This window comes from Pogona vitticeps, chromosome 15 (genome assembly GCF_051106095.1).
Source record: "Pogona vitticeps strain Pit_001003342236 chromosome 15, PviZW2.1, whole genome shotgun sequence".
NCBI lineage: Eukaryota > Metazoa > Chordata > Lepidosauria > Squamata > Agamidae > Pogona > Pogona vitticeps.
This window is the reverse complement of record NC_135797.1, coordinates 12,569,325-12,587,465: the sequence shown is the minus strand read 5'-3', so window position 1 is coordinate 12,587,465 and position 18,141 is coordinate 12,569,325. Positions and strand designations below refer to the sequence as shown.

Below are 18,141 nucleotides of genomic sequence, written 5' to 3'. Positions count from 1 at the left end.
GACAATTAATACGCTTAATCAAGGCATCCTGCATTCCACAACCGTGAGGGCTTCGCAGGGCCCTTCCAAACGGTGTCTGTTTCATCTGCAGCTCGGTTTAAACGTAAAATACGGAAGCATAGCTCTGTTCTGTCACATGTGATACACCTTCTATCTTAGGGAATAGTAACCACTTCCCATTTTGGACTCCTGAACTAAACCATTTTTGCCTGCAGGATCCGCACCGAGAAAAGTAGGAACTGTTTGCACTAATGTACTGGATCCAGCATGGTCTTTTCTATTTAAAAACTATTTTTTGGGGGGGGGGTGACGACTTTGGACATGTGCGCAAACGTAAAAGGAGAAATGGGAAGACAGACTAACAAGACAAGGGGATTTTGTAAAACGACAGTCAGCCCTTGGTTTTATTTACAATACAAAATACGAATCAATCTGAATGCATTTCGAACACAACATTTTACTTGTATACTGAGTAGAGGGATAAATTCATGAAGGATGCTCTTCAAAGGAGCTGACCAGATTCTATCAGCAAAGATATTAAAACAAAGGTTTCAATTAAAGAACAGTTCTTTTTCGCATACAAAAATAAACCAAGGAACCAACATCCCCGTATTGTTCACCATGTGGTTTTCTTTGACCAGGAATCTTGGTTTAAAATTGCCCAAGCATGGAGACTCAATTAAAACTAAGATGGTGACTCAAAACGATTCTTGCAGGAAACGGTTCATCTCGGACCTCTCTTTGTCTCATGAAAAGTACATAACACGTCTTTTACATGTCAGAGAAGAAAACAGAAGAGAAGATACAGGCGACAGGGACCAGCTGCTGTTGGTAACTCGTGGTAAAGAATGGGAGGGAATATATCAAGCCAAATAATATCTTGAAATCAAATGCCAAGGATGATGCAGCAGCAGCTGGGATTAAGTGAAGTGGACGGCAACAACAAGCACCAGAACGGGGACCCAGTCTGACAAGAGAACGGGGTGGGGGGGTGAGGAGGAATCCCCTCCAATGGAATGGGTCCCTAGTACACTGCTGTGAACAAAGGAAGTAAAAATGACCACGGGCACCACCATACGGGATATAATCAGACTATATTTCTGGGAGATGGCAATAATCCGCTTTCGGCTTTGTCCGCAAACCTCAGGAGGCCCAGGGGTGGTGGTGGTGGTCTGCTGAGCAGTGGAAATCTCACATATCCTACAGATGTCTCACAGGTCATCTGTAGGAAGAATTGCACCTAGTCAAGAGAAGAGACATTATATTAATATTTTTGAAAGTTCACAGCTGATGCTCCAATGTATGTAGTACGAGAGAGGAGGCCTTACCGATCCTGCTGCACAAGAGAGAACTACAAAGATATACGGACAGAAATGAGCCCCAAAGACCAATTCAAAGGGCAATCCCCTGATGACTAATTAAAGGACCAATCTTCTATTATCGTGTCTGCAAGAACTGGGGCAGCGTAATCTCTGTGCCTGATGGTGCGGGAAGTCTGCTGGCGGTTTAATCACTCTGTAAAATGCAAGGCATAGAATGCAAGACCACACTCGCCGAGTGTTTAAGCAGAATGTTTTAACTTTTCAACGAATCAACCACTGAAATGAGCCTGATGTGCCACAATACTAGAGCTTTTTTCCCCAAGAAGATACGAAGGCTTAGTTAACCTAAGTCAAATGGCCACCACAAATTCCATTGTCCTAGGTGTAATGTACCACGCTAAACAACACTAAATCCGTCTAATCTGATAGGATCCCAGGAAGTTCAAGTAACTCCTTGAAATGAGAATAACTCCAGCACTATGATTGTGTTTTCATTTCCAGGGGCTCAAACGATACAACCCCTATTTGCAATCTCAGTCAAAGAGACTAAGATAGGATCGAGTCCGTCCTTCCACACATCCTGCTGCTAAGGGGACGTCCGTTCCTAGGGACTATCATCGTTATTCTCATAAACACTTCTGCCCAGTTATTCAAATCAATATACAGATTAGAGTTAGCGATCTGTCTGCAAGCCAGCGCCTGGGAGTCCGATTCCCTCCACGAGGCCTCCTGGGAGAAGAGCCAGCCTGGGTGGCCTTGGGCCAACTGCACAGTCCCAGGACAACCCCAGGAAGGAAATGGGAAATCATTTCTGACTACTCTCTACCGTAAAAAGCCTAGAAAGGATTGTCAGAAGTCCAGATTGACTTGACGACATGTCCCCAATCAATTACGCAATGTTTCAGGCGATAAAAAAGAATTAAGTCCTGGCTAGCACCCTCAATGGTCAAGAGATTGCAGAAGCAGTCCTATACATGTGGAGAACATCGGGATGTTCTAAGCTTTCGAGTATCAGCAAGAACTCTGCCATTTCTGAGGAACAGCAGAATGACGGCTCGTTCAGATCCTTGTGAAACCAGAGAGAAATCTTTGGAAAGATGTGATCGAATAAGCAGAGCAGAACCACCCCCTTGCTGCCTACTCTTATTCAACTGCATACCTCTTATTCATCACGGCTCCTCTTAGCGCTGTGGTTGCTGCGAGGCGGAGAGAGGCGTACACGCTCATAGGGTCGACGGAGAGGAGCGGCTTCGGCCTCGGCCGCATACCTCAGCTTGGCTGCGCTACCTCCTCTGTAGAAATCGTCATGGCTGATACGAGGTGGGGAGAGGCGAACGTGTTCGTATAGCTGATGGAGAGCAGCAGACCCTGACTTAGGGGCATACTGCTTATTTGCTGCACTGAATTCTCTGTAGTAATCATCATGGGTGGTACGGGGTGGGGAGAGGCGAACACGCTCATACGGCAAACGGTGGGCCGCCGTTTGTGACTGCGATGCCCCTAAAGAGGAGGCCGCCTGCGGCGCAGGTTGCATCGGGCTGCTGTGCGCTGGCTGAGCTCTGTAACCCGATGCTAAGGAAACTTTACTAGGCAGCTGTCCTGCATAGTTTGTGTCCACTGATCCTCTGTCACGCGTTGACAGGGAATCAGAGAGCTGTGCCTTGTAGGAAGTCGCGTGCCCCCCTGGCTTATTACGGGTAGCTTCAGCCCCATACGAAGGGCCGTAGGACATGGACTGCGCAGAGAAAGAGTGGCCACTGGACGCACCGTATGCCAGGTCATCCTCGTAAGATTTCAGGAGAGGATCCGAAGGCCTGGTGGGCTGGGGCTCATACGAGGGATCGCGGGAAGAGGCCATCTTGACACCGTAAGATGTTCGTCCTGAGGATGCTGGTGGTCTATACTCCATCTCATGCGATGCTGAAGGCTGATCTCGGTAGGGCGGGGGTTGGTTTTTGTTCCTTCTGCCCTCCTCCTCCTCCTCCGTGAAACCAGGAGCCCTCTTATGAACTCTAGAGGCTTCTACAACAATTCTCCTGCCTTTGACTTCCATTCCATTGAGGTGTTCAATGGCGGCTCTGCCATCCTCTTCATTCACCATATGAACGAACGCGTAGTCTAATAAAGCAGCAGACAGAAGGTTATCAGCAAGGGAGACACTCTTATTTGGACTTGGCCCCCAAACAATGAAAAGTCTTAACCATGATACAGTGGTGCCCCACATAGCGAGCGCCCCGTTTAACGACGAATCTGCATAGCGATGCGGATTTTGCGATTGCAAAAGTGATCGCATTGTGATGATCAGTAAGTGTTTCGCTTACCGATCTCCACATTGCGATGTTTTTTAAACAGCTGATCGGCAGTTCCAATATGGCCGCCGGGTAAACAAAATGGCCACCTGCAGCGTTTTCGTGCGATTTCCTCGCTTATCGGGCGGTGAAAATGGCGGCCATATGGAGGATTTCTGCATAGCGGTGAGTTTTCCCCCCATAGGAACGCATTAAACAGGGTTTAATGCATTCTTATGGGGTTTTCCGTTCCGTATAGCGATGATTCCGGATAGCGACGTTTTTCCTGGAACGGATTAACGTCGCTATGCGGGGCACCACTGTACTAAAAGCAACACAGAGTCTACTGGAGGAGGTCAGTCTGCGATTCTAAGGAGAAATCAACATGAAGGAAGAGGCCTAGAGATGGGAAAATCCAGAGAAAAGGAACGGAATTGGGTAGAAGGAAGATTCCAGCCTCCCCCTTTCTAGTCTCAAAAATATTTCAATTCTTCCAAAGGAAAAACTGCAACATTTGGGAAAACTGGGGGGGGGGGGGGGGGGAACCTCACACGAAATATTTTTTAACTGATTTATTTGATGGTTTATTGATTATGTATGATACTTCCTTTCATTGCATTTTGTTTTATTTTACCGTTGTCTCACTCTGGATGCAAACCATCCGGAGTAGTGTCTGCCACTAACTGGCAAGTTTAATGAATACATAAAGTTTGAGGCAAGATTTTACTCATTTAAAATGGCAGGAAATGTGTGGTATGATTGTTGTGTGTGAGACAGTCGACCAAATTAGAGAACGATTCTTCCTGTGTAGGGCATCAGGGGCTTGGGAGTGCCTGGCTTTGGATTCCCTCCTGTGCACTGTGGGAGAAGGGCCACGTGGGGCGACCCACACTGTGTGACCGATGGGGATCCACCGCTGACTTTTGGCCGCTGTAGCTACCTGTGCAGGTGCAGGAAGCCTTTGAGTGGTGTACCAATTGATAATGTTGATTATCCCTGCTTGCCATGTTCTAGTGTCTTATAGATTTATACTTTTGATTGTTCCCACTTATCATTGTTTCAGTTTTTTTTATTTATTAGATGACTGCTGTTATACTTGCTTATATTGCTTTATTTTTTTAAGATATAATTTGTGATTTATTTTATGTTCATGTTACTTTGGATGTAAACTGTCCGGAGTAACTCCCGGCACTAATCAATGCGGTATACGAGTGTAATAAATAAAGATATGCCAAACGGTACAATTTCATTTGGTAGGCTACGAACGAAGCGTTTTATGTTCCTAAAAAGCAGGTTCGATCTGAAAGTATATACACCATATATTTCAACCCCAACCCCCTTTGTTTTCCATTTTATTTTGAGGGAGCAGAAAAGCTCATGTGTCTGGGCATTATATAGCTTCGAAATTTCTGGAAATTCACATCACTTAAAGAAGCCCACTGGAAACTAGAAGGACTCAAGGTAATGGCTATCTGTCTGAAAACGTTGAATGGTAAGCATCAGATTCGCCCCTTCGTGCCCCATGGGTCACATACGATGCTTGCTGGAAGCGAAGTCTGCCCATGTGGATCATCATAGTTCCTAGATTGCCAAAGTGTATCAGGTCATTTCCACGCCACCTCATTTCTTTCTTCAACAAGCCTCTCAGTGGATGCTGGAAACCCACAGATAATATCAAAATATCAAAGCCCCCCATCTTTGTAGATATAGGTATAGATACAGATATAGACATAGACAATGGTTGAAAGTCTTTGTTTTTCCTCTCTTGGCAAAACAATATACTCTTGCAATCTTAAGAAACAAAGTAGACCAACTTGGGGGCCTCTCTTCCACGTCCCACTTAATGACAGAAACGGGGCCAGAGCAGCCCCGATCTGTATATGGCATAGTACAATGCCAGGCCCAGTAATCTTCTGGCAGACTCAGAAAAACTGTGAAAGGCATGTGTGATTCTCCTCGTCCCAGTGGTTCCGGCAACGCCTTGTCATTCAGGATTCAAACAGCAAACCAGCCCTTCAAGGCACACAGCGGTGTGAATGCATTCAGCCAAAGAGAACCAAGTCACCACTTTCGGAAACCACACCTCTGGATAGACGGGCCTCTTGCCATAGCTAATAACTAAGGTAGGAATGCCAATATATATCAGCCTGAAAGCACAAGAAAGGCAAGCAGGTTCAGTTAGGTAGAGATAATGTTCTTCCCCCATCGCTCCCTTCCCCATGGTAGCAGATCTTTTTTCGGGGGGGGGGGGGGGGGAGGTGCGATGCGAACGAATGCCATCAACGATATCCTTCCAGCCATCTTTCCCAAGTGCATGGTTACTTTTCACACTTCCCACATTACACTTATCCTGACATACTGTACTTAAGGTGGGAAAGAAGAAGAGTCCCTTCAGGACGGCATCACCTGAACAGGCCTTTATTCCTGGTGGATCTGCATTCCCTTTGAAGGACCATATTCCAAGGCTGAGAATATTCCGTGGTAGCACTGGTCATTTGAAGCAAAGGGGTCCTGACTCTGAAAAGGTACCTCCTTTGAGTTGTGTCATGTCCAACCTAATTCAGGAAGCTGCTGTTTACCATTAATGGTCTATGTGGCCTAAAATCCCGGCAACTATCACCGGATCAACCTGCAAAATATTAAAGTCTTCTACTAAAGCTATAAGGGATGTGGTGGTGCTGTGGGTTAAACTGCAGAAGCCTCTGTGCTGCAAGATCAGAAGACCAACCGTCATAAGATCGAATCCACGCGATGGAGTGAGCCCGTCGCTCGTCCCAGCTCCTGCCAATCTAGCCATTCGAAAGCATGTAAAGTTGCAAGTAGATAAATAGGTACCACCAAGGTGGGAAGGTCACAGCGTCTGTGTCTAGTCTCGCTGGCCACGTGACCACGGAAACGGTCTTCGGACAAAACTCTGGCTTGGAGACTGGGATGACCACCATGCCCTAGAGTTGGACACGACTGGACTATATGTCAAGGAGAACCTTTATCTTTTTTATTAAAGCTATTTTCCAGATATTGCTCATGGTGAAAGAGTGAAGTGAGTGGTAACCAGAGAGGCAATTATTGCATTCCTCCTACACAGTTATACAATGATTACTGACATCTACGGCTACTTTTAATGTACAGGCAAAACCAACATTCCATATACTTTGTTTAACATGGATAACTCTATCATGACTTTTAATGGTTCATTTCAATGTCTGTTTTTTAAATGTCTGTGAGCGTTTTATACTGGCATTTGTTTTTACCTAGCAAAGGACTATTCTAGAATTCTATTTTTTGCATTCAAATCTATTTCACCACATTGATGAAAGGAAATTGGTTTCAACAAATGATTTGACAGCAAGTGTTCGATAATATCCCGCTGCTCAAAAAGGAAGGTTAGGTCATTTGCAATTGCTCACTATGAAATGTGCACTCTGCATGTGGCCAGAGGACTCCTGCTGCACTCAAAGCAAAGAGTGCATTACTGTGTCCGCAACAGATCAGATGAGAATAACATGTTTAATATTAATTCCAAGTAGAAACTGCAGTCAGAAGCAGCCCATTTCTGAACACGATTCTTGGGGTAGAAAAGGAAATGGACAGAAGAGGAAAAAAGACACGGCCGTGATCAATCTGAAATACCATATTCTTTATTTGTTCATTTTGCAAAAGGGGGACAGCTAGTTTTGTGAGGTTGGTTTTTTAACAGGTGTATTTGTAACAAATTTTAGCGTTTGGCCAGCTGTATATCTCACTGTTTAGCTGCCTTTTGTTTTGGTATGATCCTACCATAGCCCACTGCCTTTAGTGTTACTTAGTGGAGAAAAGATATGTTCAGGCCTTCCCTCCTGTCAATACTTAATTTCTTTTTATTATATGTGCTGTTGTTTATTTGAAAATTTTTTATGCTTCACTGTATACTTTTTATGGATGCCGCTCAGAGTGGTCGATTCGACCAGATGAGCGGGATATAAATCAAATGAATAAATAAATAAATATTCAGATCTTGGCATTATTTTAATATATGCTCCAGCATTTCAACTCTTTGCTGCTGGTTTCATTAGGTGCCTGTCTCTAGTCCTCTTTCTGGTTATTTGGCATTGTATTTGTTGATTCCTTTAGTATTGTATTCTCATTTTTAGTAAGTTAAATACTGTACTGTATTGTAATTGTTGTAAGTTTCCTTGTGTCCTTTTTATGACAAAGATGGTTTAAAATTGTTAAAACAATTTGCTTGCATTTTTTTTTCTTTTTTAAAAAATGAGGTTCTTTTTAAGGAGCAAGGTGTGTTAAAATATTCTGAATAAATAATTTGTATTTCGTTTCTTTTTTTAATTACATTCTTTTTAAGGAGAAAGGGGGATTAAAACATTTAAATATATAAATAATTTTTGTATTGTTTCTTTTTTTAATTAGTTCCTTCTTAAGGAAAGATGGCTGGTTAAACTATTTTAAAGCAATTAATAATTAGCTTGCATTTCTTTTCTTTTTTTTTAAATCAGGCTCCTTTTTAAGGAGAAAGGCCGGCTAAAATACTTTAAATAAATTGTATTGCTTTTCTTTTTTTAAGTCCTTGTTAATACAGCTTAAAATGATTTCCATAAATATATAATTTGTATTTTTTCCCTTTTGTTAAATTAGGTCCCCTTTAAAGGATAAATAAACCTAGTAAAATAGCTTCTATTTCCTTTTTAATTAAAAAAATAGACATATATTGTGTGTTTACCTCACCTCACTTAGGATCGAAAACATGTATTTAAACCACCACCTCCCCCACCATTACCACCACCCGGGCTCTGGGACGGGGAAGGGAGGGCGTGGGCCGCCGAGCGCTCTGCCCATGCCCAGAGGATAACCCGGTACCTCTCACGATGGCGCACTCGACGACCGGCCCGAAGTCCTCGAAGAGGACGCGGAGGTCATCGCTGGTGCAGTGCTCCGAGACCAGGCCCACGAAGATCTTGAAGGTCCGGAAGCGCCGCACCGACAAGCGGAGCCCGCGGAACGGCCGGCCACAGAGCTCCTCGAGGGCCCGCTCGGCCGCCGCCTCGTCGCGCATGCGCACCACGGCGCCCGGCCCGCGGAAAATGACGTTCCGCACCTCGCCGGGCTCCGTGGCCTCCTCGAAGAGGCGCACCACGTCCCCCTCAGAGGTCCTCGGGGGAAGGTGGGCCACCAGCAGCTCCACCGGCCGGCCGCGGGGAGGGCCAGGCCGCGAATAAGGAGGAGGCGACGCCATTCGAGCAAGGAAGCGGGCGAGAGAGCGAGCGCGCGAGCTCCCGCTAACGGTTCCCAACGGTCGCTTCCTCGAGAAAGGGGGCCTTCTGGGCACGCGCGCTGCGCCTGCGCGGCCCCACCCCTGTTTCCCGTCCCTGAGGGAAAGGCCGCTTCCTCGCCAGCTGCGCCTGCGCGGCCCCACCCCTGTTTCCCGTCCCTGAGGGAAAGGCCGCTTCCTCGCCAGCTGCGCCTGCGCGGCCCTACCCTTGTTTCCCGTCTCTGAGGGAAAGGCCGCTTCCTCGCGAGCTGCGCCTGCGCGGCCCCACCCCTGTTTCCCGTCTCTGAGGGAACGGCCGCTTCCTCGCGAGCTGCGCCTGCGCGGCCCCACCCTTGTTTCCCATCTCTGAGGGAAAGGCCGCTTCCTCGCGAGCTGCGCCTGCGCAGCCCCACCCCTGTTTCCCTGCTCTGAGGGAGAAGAACGGCCGCTCCCTCGCCAGCTGCGCCTGCGCGGCCCCGCCCCTTCCCGGCCGGCTTTCCCTCGGGGAGAAGAGACCGAGCCGCTTCCTGGCGACGCGACCGCGCCTGCGCCGTTCGTCGTAGTTCCGCCCGCCTCCAGTCAGTCCTAGGGGAGCACGGCCGCTCTGCGCATGCTCCTGCCCTTTCCTCCCACCTCTGTTGTTTGCAAATGGCCTCCGAAATCTGCCTGGCCCCTTTCTCTGGGGAGCTTGGAGAGATCTCTGGAGACAGGGCTCTTTCGACTGGCATTTCAGAATACTGTAATAATAGTATATGCCTTCCTGATAGCACTGTTTGGCTTATTTCTACTAAAAATGGATCAATCCCCCCCCACCTTTCTGACCCTTGCCTAAAGCATGCAACCTTTTTATTTAAATAAATAAATAAATTTTTTGGACGGTCCACTGAGACACAAACGAGCTCTTCCGTTCTGCCTTTGGGAACCAAGCGTTAGAACCGACTGCACGGAAGATCCCGAATGTTTAAGAACCGGCCGGACTGCACAAAATTTCACCGCGTGAGGGCAGGCCTGTTGTCTGAACTTGCGTTCTATTTCGCGCTGCGAACAGCCGCCTTGGGCTTCCGTCGGAGTCAAGAGGGTCACACGAAAAATGGCCGCATTCCGGGAGAACCTCTGGACCCACAAAAGACGGTTGTTACCCCTTCTCAGATAGACACAGGAAGGACCCGCATCAATCCGGACAAGGCTGGATAGGCTGATAAGAAAAACGTCTGATTTAATGGCTCTTTTCATTGTATAAAAGAACAGATGCAGAGTTGTGCACATATGGAAATACATACATTTCTCCTCCGCCCCTCCAGGACCTGAGACATCCACTTGAGCAGTAGCAGCACCCCTGCATTAAACAATCGGGTGACAAATAAAATAATTCGACTCTTGAGCACACACTGAATGAGGGAGGCTACCCGTTCATCATTTTCCAAGAGGTACACAATCATCACCTTGCAGTTACGATACAGAATCACAGTGAGAAGTTGTATCCAACCGACGGATGCTGCCAAAGGACCTTTGAAACCCACCGAGCATTCTCAGAAACACAACCAGAGTATCTGACGTTAAGGCAGTTCCAGAATACGGATACGGCCTTTGGGGACACGGTACAGGTGGCCACGATTTCAACAAAGGAGCGATCTCTCCCTCTACGAGGGATTCTTTTATATCATGTGCCGACAAGTTCTGACTTATGCGACCCTTTTTAAGGTTTTCCAGGAAAAGGAAACACAGAAGTAGTTGACCCTTCCCTTCTTCTGGGGGTGCCCTGGGACGACTGCGCAGCTGGCCCAAGGCTACCCGGGCAGCTGCTTCTCCTGGGAGACCCAGCGGGGAATCAAATCCCTGTGAGAGACCTAAACCACCGAGACTCGGTTTACACGACATTCTCTCCAAAGAGGGATATGGAATGTTTCGCTTTTCTGCAGGAACAATTCTTCTTTAGTGTTTTAAAAATGGCACAACATGCAGACGCTCAAAGGTCACCTCCACTAGACTTATAGGAAGCCACACCGCCTACCTACCCTTCAGCACAGAAAAAGAATGTATTTGATACACACACACACATACACACACACACACAGAAACACCCCTACCCTACCTGTACCACTGCTGATCGGGTATCTAGGGTTTACATTACACCAATAATTTTTCTTTTTGGCCTTTTAGCAGAGACAAATATGGCTACTTCTTCTAAACCTTCTGCAGTTGGGTGCCTTCCAGATGTATTGAACTACAAACCAGCACAAGGATTATGGGGGTTGTAGTCCAACATATCAGAAGAATACCGCCAGGCTGCCCGGTGAGTCCCATTGGTTCCCCACCCTCCGTTTGATTGCAGAAGCCCTTTGGACGTTGTCGAACAAGCCGGCAGAGAGGGAAGCCCTCTTAGAGATGAGAGGCGGGTTGGCCGGCCGGCCCGGCCCGAGGCCGCTCCCGCTCTTCCCACAGCGTCACCCCGTCGCAGGTACAGATCTTCTTGGGGTTTTCGAAGAGGCCGGCGGAGCGGGCGATGATTCCACAAGCCACTCTGAAAAGCAAAAGGAGGAGAGGAAGAAAACAGTCAACGGAGTCTTTCAGGACAAAACGCTGCTTCTGCCAGAATCACGCAGAGGAATTATTCGTTTAAAATGGTTTATCTGCTGCGTTTCACAGAACTCAAGGCCACTTCCCCAGTGATTAAGACACAAATAATTAAATAACAACTACATAGGATGAGACAACAGACAAAAGAAAATCCAGTCATGCCAAAAACAGAAGCCGTGCCATGTAACCCGTCCTAGCTACTAGTAATTTATTTCATTTATATATTTATTTAATTTTTAAAAAATTCTGTCTTTCCATCACTTTATCCACACTGGGAATCTAAGTAAGATCCCCAGACTATGCTTTTAAAAAAATGAGTTACCCCAAACAGTAAGAGCTGAAAGCTTCTCCTGGAGGATCTGAATGTGTGTTAGAAGCTGTCCCAAGTCCTGTGGTTGCTCACCTCTCACCAGAATTTCCGGTGACTTTTGAGAGAGGATGATTCCCTCGACCCAGGTCGTCCTCCCCTGCGTCAATCACCAAGGACCGCCCAATGATATCAGGGACCTAAGAAAGAGGACCATAGTTTGTGATGTCTCCTGGAGGGGCAAGATGACATCAGCCACATCATGGGACACACAAGGGAGGCTTGCCCGCTGTTTTGACTTGCCAGAGGCCAAAAGAGAGAGTGTTTTCACAACACGAAAGTTTTCCAATCAGATATATCATGTCAGTTACAGAAGAGAGTAGGGCCCTCGTATCCCTGGGATCAGTATCTGCAGTATGAAAAATATTAAAAATAATAAAAGAAAAAAACTAGAAATACATATTTCCACAATTTGTTTACCAGAACTGGCCACTAGAGGGAGCCAGAGACCATGCTACATATTCTTGTTGTTGAAGAATACATAGCATGGCCTCTGGCTCCCTCTAGTAGCCAGTTTTGGTAATACAGGTGAAAATACGTATTTCTGGATATATTTTTTCTTTTACCATCCTATGTATAGCATTGGCTATTATCCATAGTTTTCAGCATCCAGAGTGGGGCCTGGAACCAATCCTCCACAGATATGGGGCTCCTACTGTGCCAATAAGTGGCTTGGTTTTTGTAAAGGTATTTATAGTTAGGATTAGCTTCACTCCTGCCATTGGGGCAAGGCTCCCTGCTCTCAATGAGCAGCTAATCAGCCAATTAATGAAGAGCTCACAAGAGCCTAGTGATGAGAAGAAACAGTCAGAGTGAATCCCGGGCAGAAATCGCTAGTTTTGAGAACTAGCTCATGAGCGGAGAAGGATCAGCTGCTGCAGACTCTCACAACCAGTTTACTGTCTCTACCCAGCTGCCGATCGTCCCCTTTTCTAAGCGGTTCCTTTGTTCCGGGAAGCCTCACCTTCAGTTGTCCGTCTTCCATCCGGAAGGAAGCTCTTCCATCGGCAGCGGCGATGATGTTCCCAAGATCTCCAGTGTGCTAGAAAGAGACCGGCTCGTTAAGTTCTGGGAAGCTTTCTTCTGCTACTTAATCATCCTTTAAGGCTGCAAGGTTGCTACGGTCAGCGCTAGGCGGTCGACTAAAGCATCATCATCATCACCAAACTGCTGAGCCTGACCGGCCAAGGCAAAAGATCATCCCCTGCCCTTCAACCCTTCCGCTCCACTTCATTCTGAAGGCAAAGAAATGCTGGATGACCAGCATTCAGGTCTTTTTTGGAGATTGGCGTCGACAAACATCCTTGGAATCGGTTCACAGCCCAGGCTGCAAACAAGATCGATACCCTTCCTTTTACGACTCCTGTAAGACTTTTTTAAAGGCTTTGAAATTCTCAAGAAAAATCATTGCTTTAAGACACAACTTGGGGAAGTTGTGGCCATCTAAATGTGTTGTTGTTGTTTTTACTCCAACTCCCATCAGCCACAGCCAGCAGAGCACATGGCTAGGGCTGGTGGGGGTTGGAGTCCATAACATGAGAAGAACCATAATTCCCGGATCTGGCTTTGCACAGAAATCTGCAGTGCCACAACGCAGACAACTCACTCGGTGTACGTCCTGCGGTCCCCCGTGGCATTTCCCGTTGAGGTTGAAGTGGTCCCCGCAACTGTTCGGAACAAAAGTGAAGGGCAACCGTCAGCAAAGCAAAAAAAAAAAAAGCCCTCCGTCCTCTGCCCTGGAGATGCAAAGTCGCCCGCCGGCCACTCTCACCTGTCACAGGAGTTGCTGATGTCCCCAAATTCGTGAACGTGCAGGCCGTGCGGCCCCGGCTCCAGGCCGTCCACGGTGCCGTCGATGAGGCATTTCTCTGGGCTGACTTGCAAGAACCTCACCACACCTTGCACCAGTCCACGGCCGGACACGATGGCCACGGCGGCACTGCTCGCTGAAGCTAGAAAGGGAGAGGAGGACAGAAGAGCTTGCACCCCCTCCGTGCACGACGGAGACGTTCATCCCTAGCATGTGTTTCCAGCACAAGAACCTCTCGGGGTGTGCCTCTCTAAATAAAAAGACACTTCTCCTTTGAATGACGAGGGTCTGAGCAGCATTGAGGTTCTGGTTATACACTGATTTTTTTTTCCAATAAACAAATATTCAGTAAATAAACATTTAATTAAAACTGTGCCCCTCGCCCCTCCCAGAACCCCAGACATTCAACACCTAAGGTGTCAGAAGTGGACTACGGGCCACCAAACACAACATCTTGACTCCAGCCTCTAGATCGGGGGGGTCATCAGGACCTTTAAGGCTCATGACCTCTGGTATGGTATAGAAAGGATGGGCCATGCTATGGAAGAGAACCCGGATACAGAGCACTGATGTCTGTGTGAATCAACTGCTTATGGATTGTTGTGATGTTTGGGGAGGCCTAAGGATTATACACAGATTTTGAACTATGCAGGGGCCCTAATCCCAGCGATGTTGAAGGGAGCAATGTCGCCTGAAACTAATAACCTTGATAATGTCAAAGTGTTGAGTGTGGTGGATGGGGGAGGATCTACAGCAGAAGCAAGACTCGAGCATTCAGCTAACCAGCAGCTTTCTCCATGATATCAAATTCCCCAGGTTTCTCAAAGAACTCCAGTTCCCAACATCCCTTGGGAAAGGAAGGAGAGAAGGGAGACCAAACCATGACCCCTGATCTCTGATGTAGAGTTTAAGCCAGAGTTAGGGGAAGGTGGTGTCCCTCCCCTTCAAAATGTCTTCGTTAAAATCCTCATACAACCGGTTAAAAAGGAAACTTAGCAGGTTTTCTCAAGTGGGTTCTGCAGAGCCCTACTTTGACATTGGTTTCAAAGTTGGTTGCAGAGACATGCTGGAGGAAAGGCAAGTTTGAGGGCAAGGAGCGGGGGGGGGGAAGTTACCTGGGGACGCAGCCCCCATTCCTTTCAGCACCGCCTTGCGCCCCGTGTTCTCCAAAAGGCCTTGGACTTCCTCACTGCCGAGGCTTGTCTCCACCAGCACAGTCTGCGAATCCAGCTGGACATCAAGGAGTTGGAGGCCTGTGAGGGCGGGCGGTGGGCAACGTAGGCAGAGAGAGAGAGAGAGAGAAAAAAGATGCAGAGAAAGGCTAGGTTACTGAGATATAATCATGGGGCCGAGAGACCACTGAGCTAGTGACAGGGTTTATTGTATTGCATTTTTTCCCAACAGAACCCCTTTATCCACAGTTTCTGCTGACCCACTTATCCACAATCCGACAATATTAAAAAGCAAAATCAGAGAAATATATAGTATTTCTAAAGATGAAGTTGGCAGAACTGGCCACGCACCATGCTATGCATAGCGTTCTTTGTTTAAAATAGCGTTCCCTATAATCCACATTTTTCAGCCTCCATGGAGTCTCCCTGCCTCGAAACCGACCCCCTGCAGATAGTGGGTATATCATGAACTGCTCGGAGAGTGGCAGACACGGATGGGGCGGTAGGGAAATAAATAAACAGATTTCCCAGTGCTGATCAGCGAGGACGCAGGAAAAAAAGGGGACGACAGTTGCCCAGCCATATACGGAGGGCCCAGATAGAGGCCAAGGATTGTGTAGTGCCGAGCGAGACGGACGGTTGATCTGATATCATTAATACATTTTTTAGGTTCCTCACGTGGTTCTTCAATAAAAGGAACACAAGTATAGGAAAAGGAATGCTACCACCCATGAGGAAAGGGAAAAACGCCTGCTTCACAGACAAAATGGAACAGTTCCTGTCGCTCAGATCACCTGGTATTCCCTGCAGGGATGTCTGAATGGCCTCCACGCAATTCTGGCAGCTCATCTGGACTGCGAACTCCAGCTTCAAAAGAGAGACAGAGGAGTGTCAAATAAAGCAAAAACATCACTCAATGGCTGGATAGCTTAGTCGTGTAGGTCTCTGAGGTTGGGAGTTCGATTCTCCCCGGTGCCTCCTTGACAGGGGCTGGACTGGAGCATCCATAGGGTCCCTTCCGGCTCTGCCGTTCTAAGAGGTTGATAAAGGCAATGTCTAATGCAGCAAAAATGAGGCTGATTGCTCTACAGATCAAGGATTGGCTAGCCTTTCCATATACACCCGTCAGTCAGGAAAGGCGAATCCCCTGTTGATGGGAACAAGCCATATTGGGCCACCTTCAATCTCCTGTTCATTTGATAAGAATCTCTACTTAATCAATGCTTCCAGACACGCAAAGGATACTTTTCCGGACTCCCACCATCCCTCAGAGAGCATGGCTCCTGATTAATGGACAAGGGAAGCCACCCCAATGCATAAAATTATGCAAAATCCGAAACATATAACCTTCTGAACTCAACCTAGCAACCTCTTTAAAATGCTGAGCCACAGGATTTTTTGGGGGGGCTGTCTATCTATTCAGCACCAACCAATCATTCCCTTTCGCCTCTGAATTCAAAGAGAGACCCCCGTCTCTCTGCGGAGTATTGCTCTTTTGGAAGCCTTTTGTTTGCTGTTAGATCTGTTCACAACAGTAAGTAATGAAATGTTTTTATTCTTTCCCCTATGGGTGTCTCGGAGTGGGTTATTGGGACTGTAAGTGCCCGTTAATGAGAAACGGCAGACTATTAGGGAACATGTCTCTGTTCTCCTCTGTTGATCTCTGTGGAGCTAAAGGAATTTAACTGAAAATGCAAAACTCTGCACACATTCCTCATAATTTTTATCCCAGTAAGATAGGCTAGGTTGAGAAGCCAAGCCAAACAATGAACTTTATGGCCAAGTGGGTGCTTGAACTGGCCTCACAGTTCTAGTCGAGCATCCCTAAACCCTTTCAAAAGTACATCAGGTTCCATGTGGCGTGCACACACTTGCTGGCTTTATACTTAATAATACATACTTAATAATTAAGCTTAGGATATTTTGCTTTACTGACCAATGGGACACACGTTGGATGTAGGCGATGGGGCATAAGGGAAGAGTCGCTGGGTAGATGAAGGAGTTTTATTTCCCGGCCCGGCCCCATGTAGGGTTACCGGTTCCAAAGTTTTACACGAAACTGGAGTCTAGATCCGTCTACTTGAAAAAGCAACCAAGTGACTTGTCGGTAAAACAAAAGGAAAATATATTGTATTGCTTTAGAGACTAACAGTTTATTGATTTCCATGTGGGCTTTCCAAATCCACTTCCCCAGACACAGAAATGCAAATAAATGTCCTGTATAAATGTGCAGATCTTCACAATCAGGCAAAGATAGACATAAAAGGGTTTATTAACGCAGGAACAAGGAAATCCAGCTGTTTGTTGCTTTAATTAGAAGGCCTAGAGGTCCTGCAGCCTTTCAAAGCCTAACAAGCTTTACTGAGTCGTCCCAATTTACTTAGTGTACTTTAATTTGTATATGCCCCATTCGTGAAATACTGTATATTATTCTGGGAAGAGTTACAACATCAAACTGACACCTAACAGCGATAGGGTTATTAAGTGAAAGCTGTGTAGAGAATAAAACAAGGCACTCTTGCGGCATCTCTGAAATACTGCAGCAAGTTTCTCCGAGGCAGCCGACCGACCCAGAGCCGGGCAAAGTCCACGAAAGCTTCTGCCAAACAGGGTGGGTAAGATCAATGCTTCAAAAGAAGAAAATCAAACTATTTAAATTAAAAAAAACCACACACACACACAACCAATTAAAAGAAATTTAAACCATCAAAAAAACCCTGATTTTTAAAAATTTAAGCCACCCAAAAAAACACAAACCCCTATTTTAAAATTTTAAACCATCAAAAAAATCTGATTTTTAGAACTGAAACCATCAAAAAAACCCCTATCTTAAAATTTTAAGCCATCAAAAAATCAGATTTTTTTAAAGAATCGAAACCCTCGAAAACTCCAATGTTTGGAATTTAAATCTTTTCCATTTAAACCGAGTCTTGAAGGGGGGGGCGAATCTTTTCGGGGGCGCCCCCCCCAAAGACTCCTGTCCTGGCTGGAAGGGGCCACACACACGCAACCCAGCGGCCGCCCTTCCCCCTTTGGGGGTTCCCCCCCCTCGCCCCCGTTTCCGAGCCTCAACACCGGCACGGCAGGCAGAAACTCGCCAGGTCGAGACCCAGCCCGTCTCGGGGAGGGGGGGCTTCACCTGTTGCATTGCTGCCTGTCAAACTACACCCCCGCCAGAAACCCACAGGGGTGAGGGGGCCAGAAGGGCCAACCGCCTTTTCCCGCTCTCTCTCTCTCTCACCCTACAACTGGGACCTCCTCCTCCTTCGGGAACCCCCGCCATAGTGGTGGCTACGACTGTCCTCTAACCGGGCCCTTTTAAAGGAGACATCCGAGTTCATTCCCGCCGGAAGCGGAAATGCT

General features: G+C 47.0%; 2 protein-coding genes across 2 annotated transcripts; both read right to left on the bottom strand.

Annotated features, from left to right (window-relative positions):
• Positions 1 to 375: 375 nt before the first annotated feature.
• On the bottom strand, positions 376 to 9,038 carry LOC110089968 (uncharacterized). Its single transcript, XM_020813374.3, has 3 exons — positions 8,462 to 9,038; positions 2,482 to 3,440; positions 376 to 1,240 (listed from the first exon to the last, which is right to left on the bottom strand). The coding sequence occupies exons 1-2, from the start codon at positions 8,835 to 8,837 to the stop codon at positions 2,485 to 2,487; spliced, it is 1,332 nt and encodes a 443-aa protein (XP_020669033.3). The 5' UTR covers positions 8,838 to 9,038; the 3' UTR covers positions 376 to 1,240; positions 2,482 to 2,484.
• A 2,193-nt stretch (positions 9,039 to 11,231) lies between these two features.
• On the bottom strand, positions 11,232 to 18,139 carry CCS (copper chaperone for superoxide dismutase). Its single transcript, XM_020813386.3, has 8 exons — positions 18,020 to 18,139; positions 15,573 to 15,645; positions 14,722 to 14,859; positions 13,568 to 13,748; positions 13,403 to 13,463; positions 12,761 to 12,838; positions 11,833 to 11,936; positions 11,232 to 11,373 (listed from the first exon to the last, which is right to left on the bottom strand). The coding sequence occupies exons 1-8, from the start codon at positions 18,059 to 18,061 to the stop codon at positions 11,232 to 11,234; spliced, it is 819 nt and encodes a 272-aa protein (XP_020669045.3). The 5' UTR covers positions 18,062 to 18,139.
• Between the last annotated feature and the right edge of the window lie 2 nt (positions 18,140 to 18,141).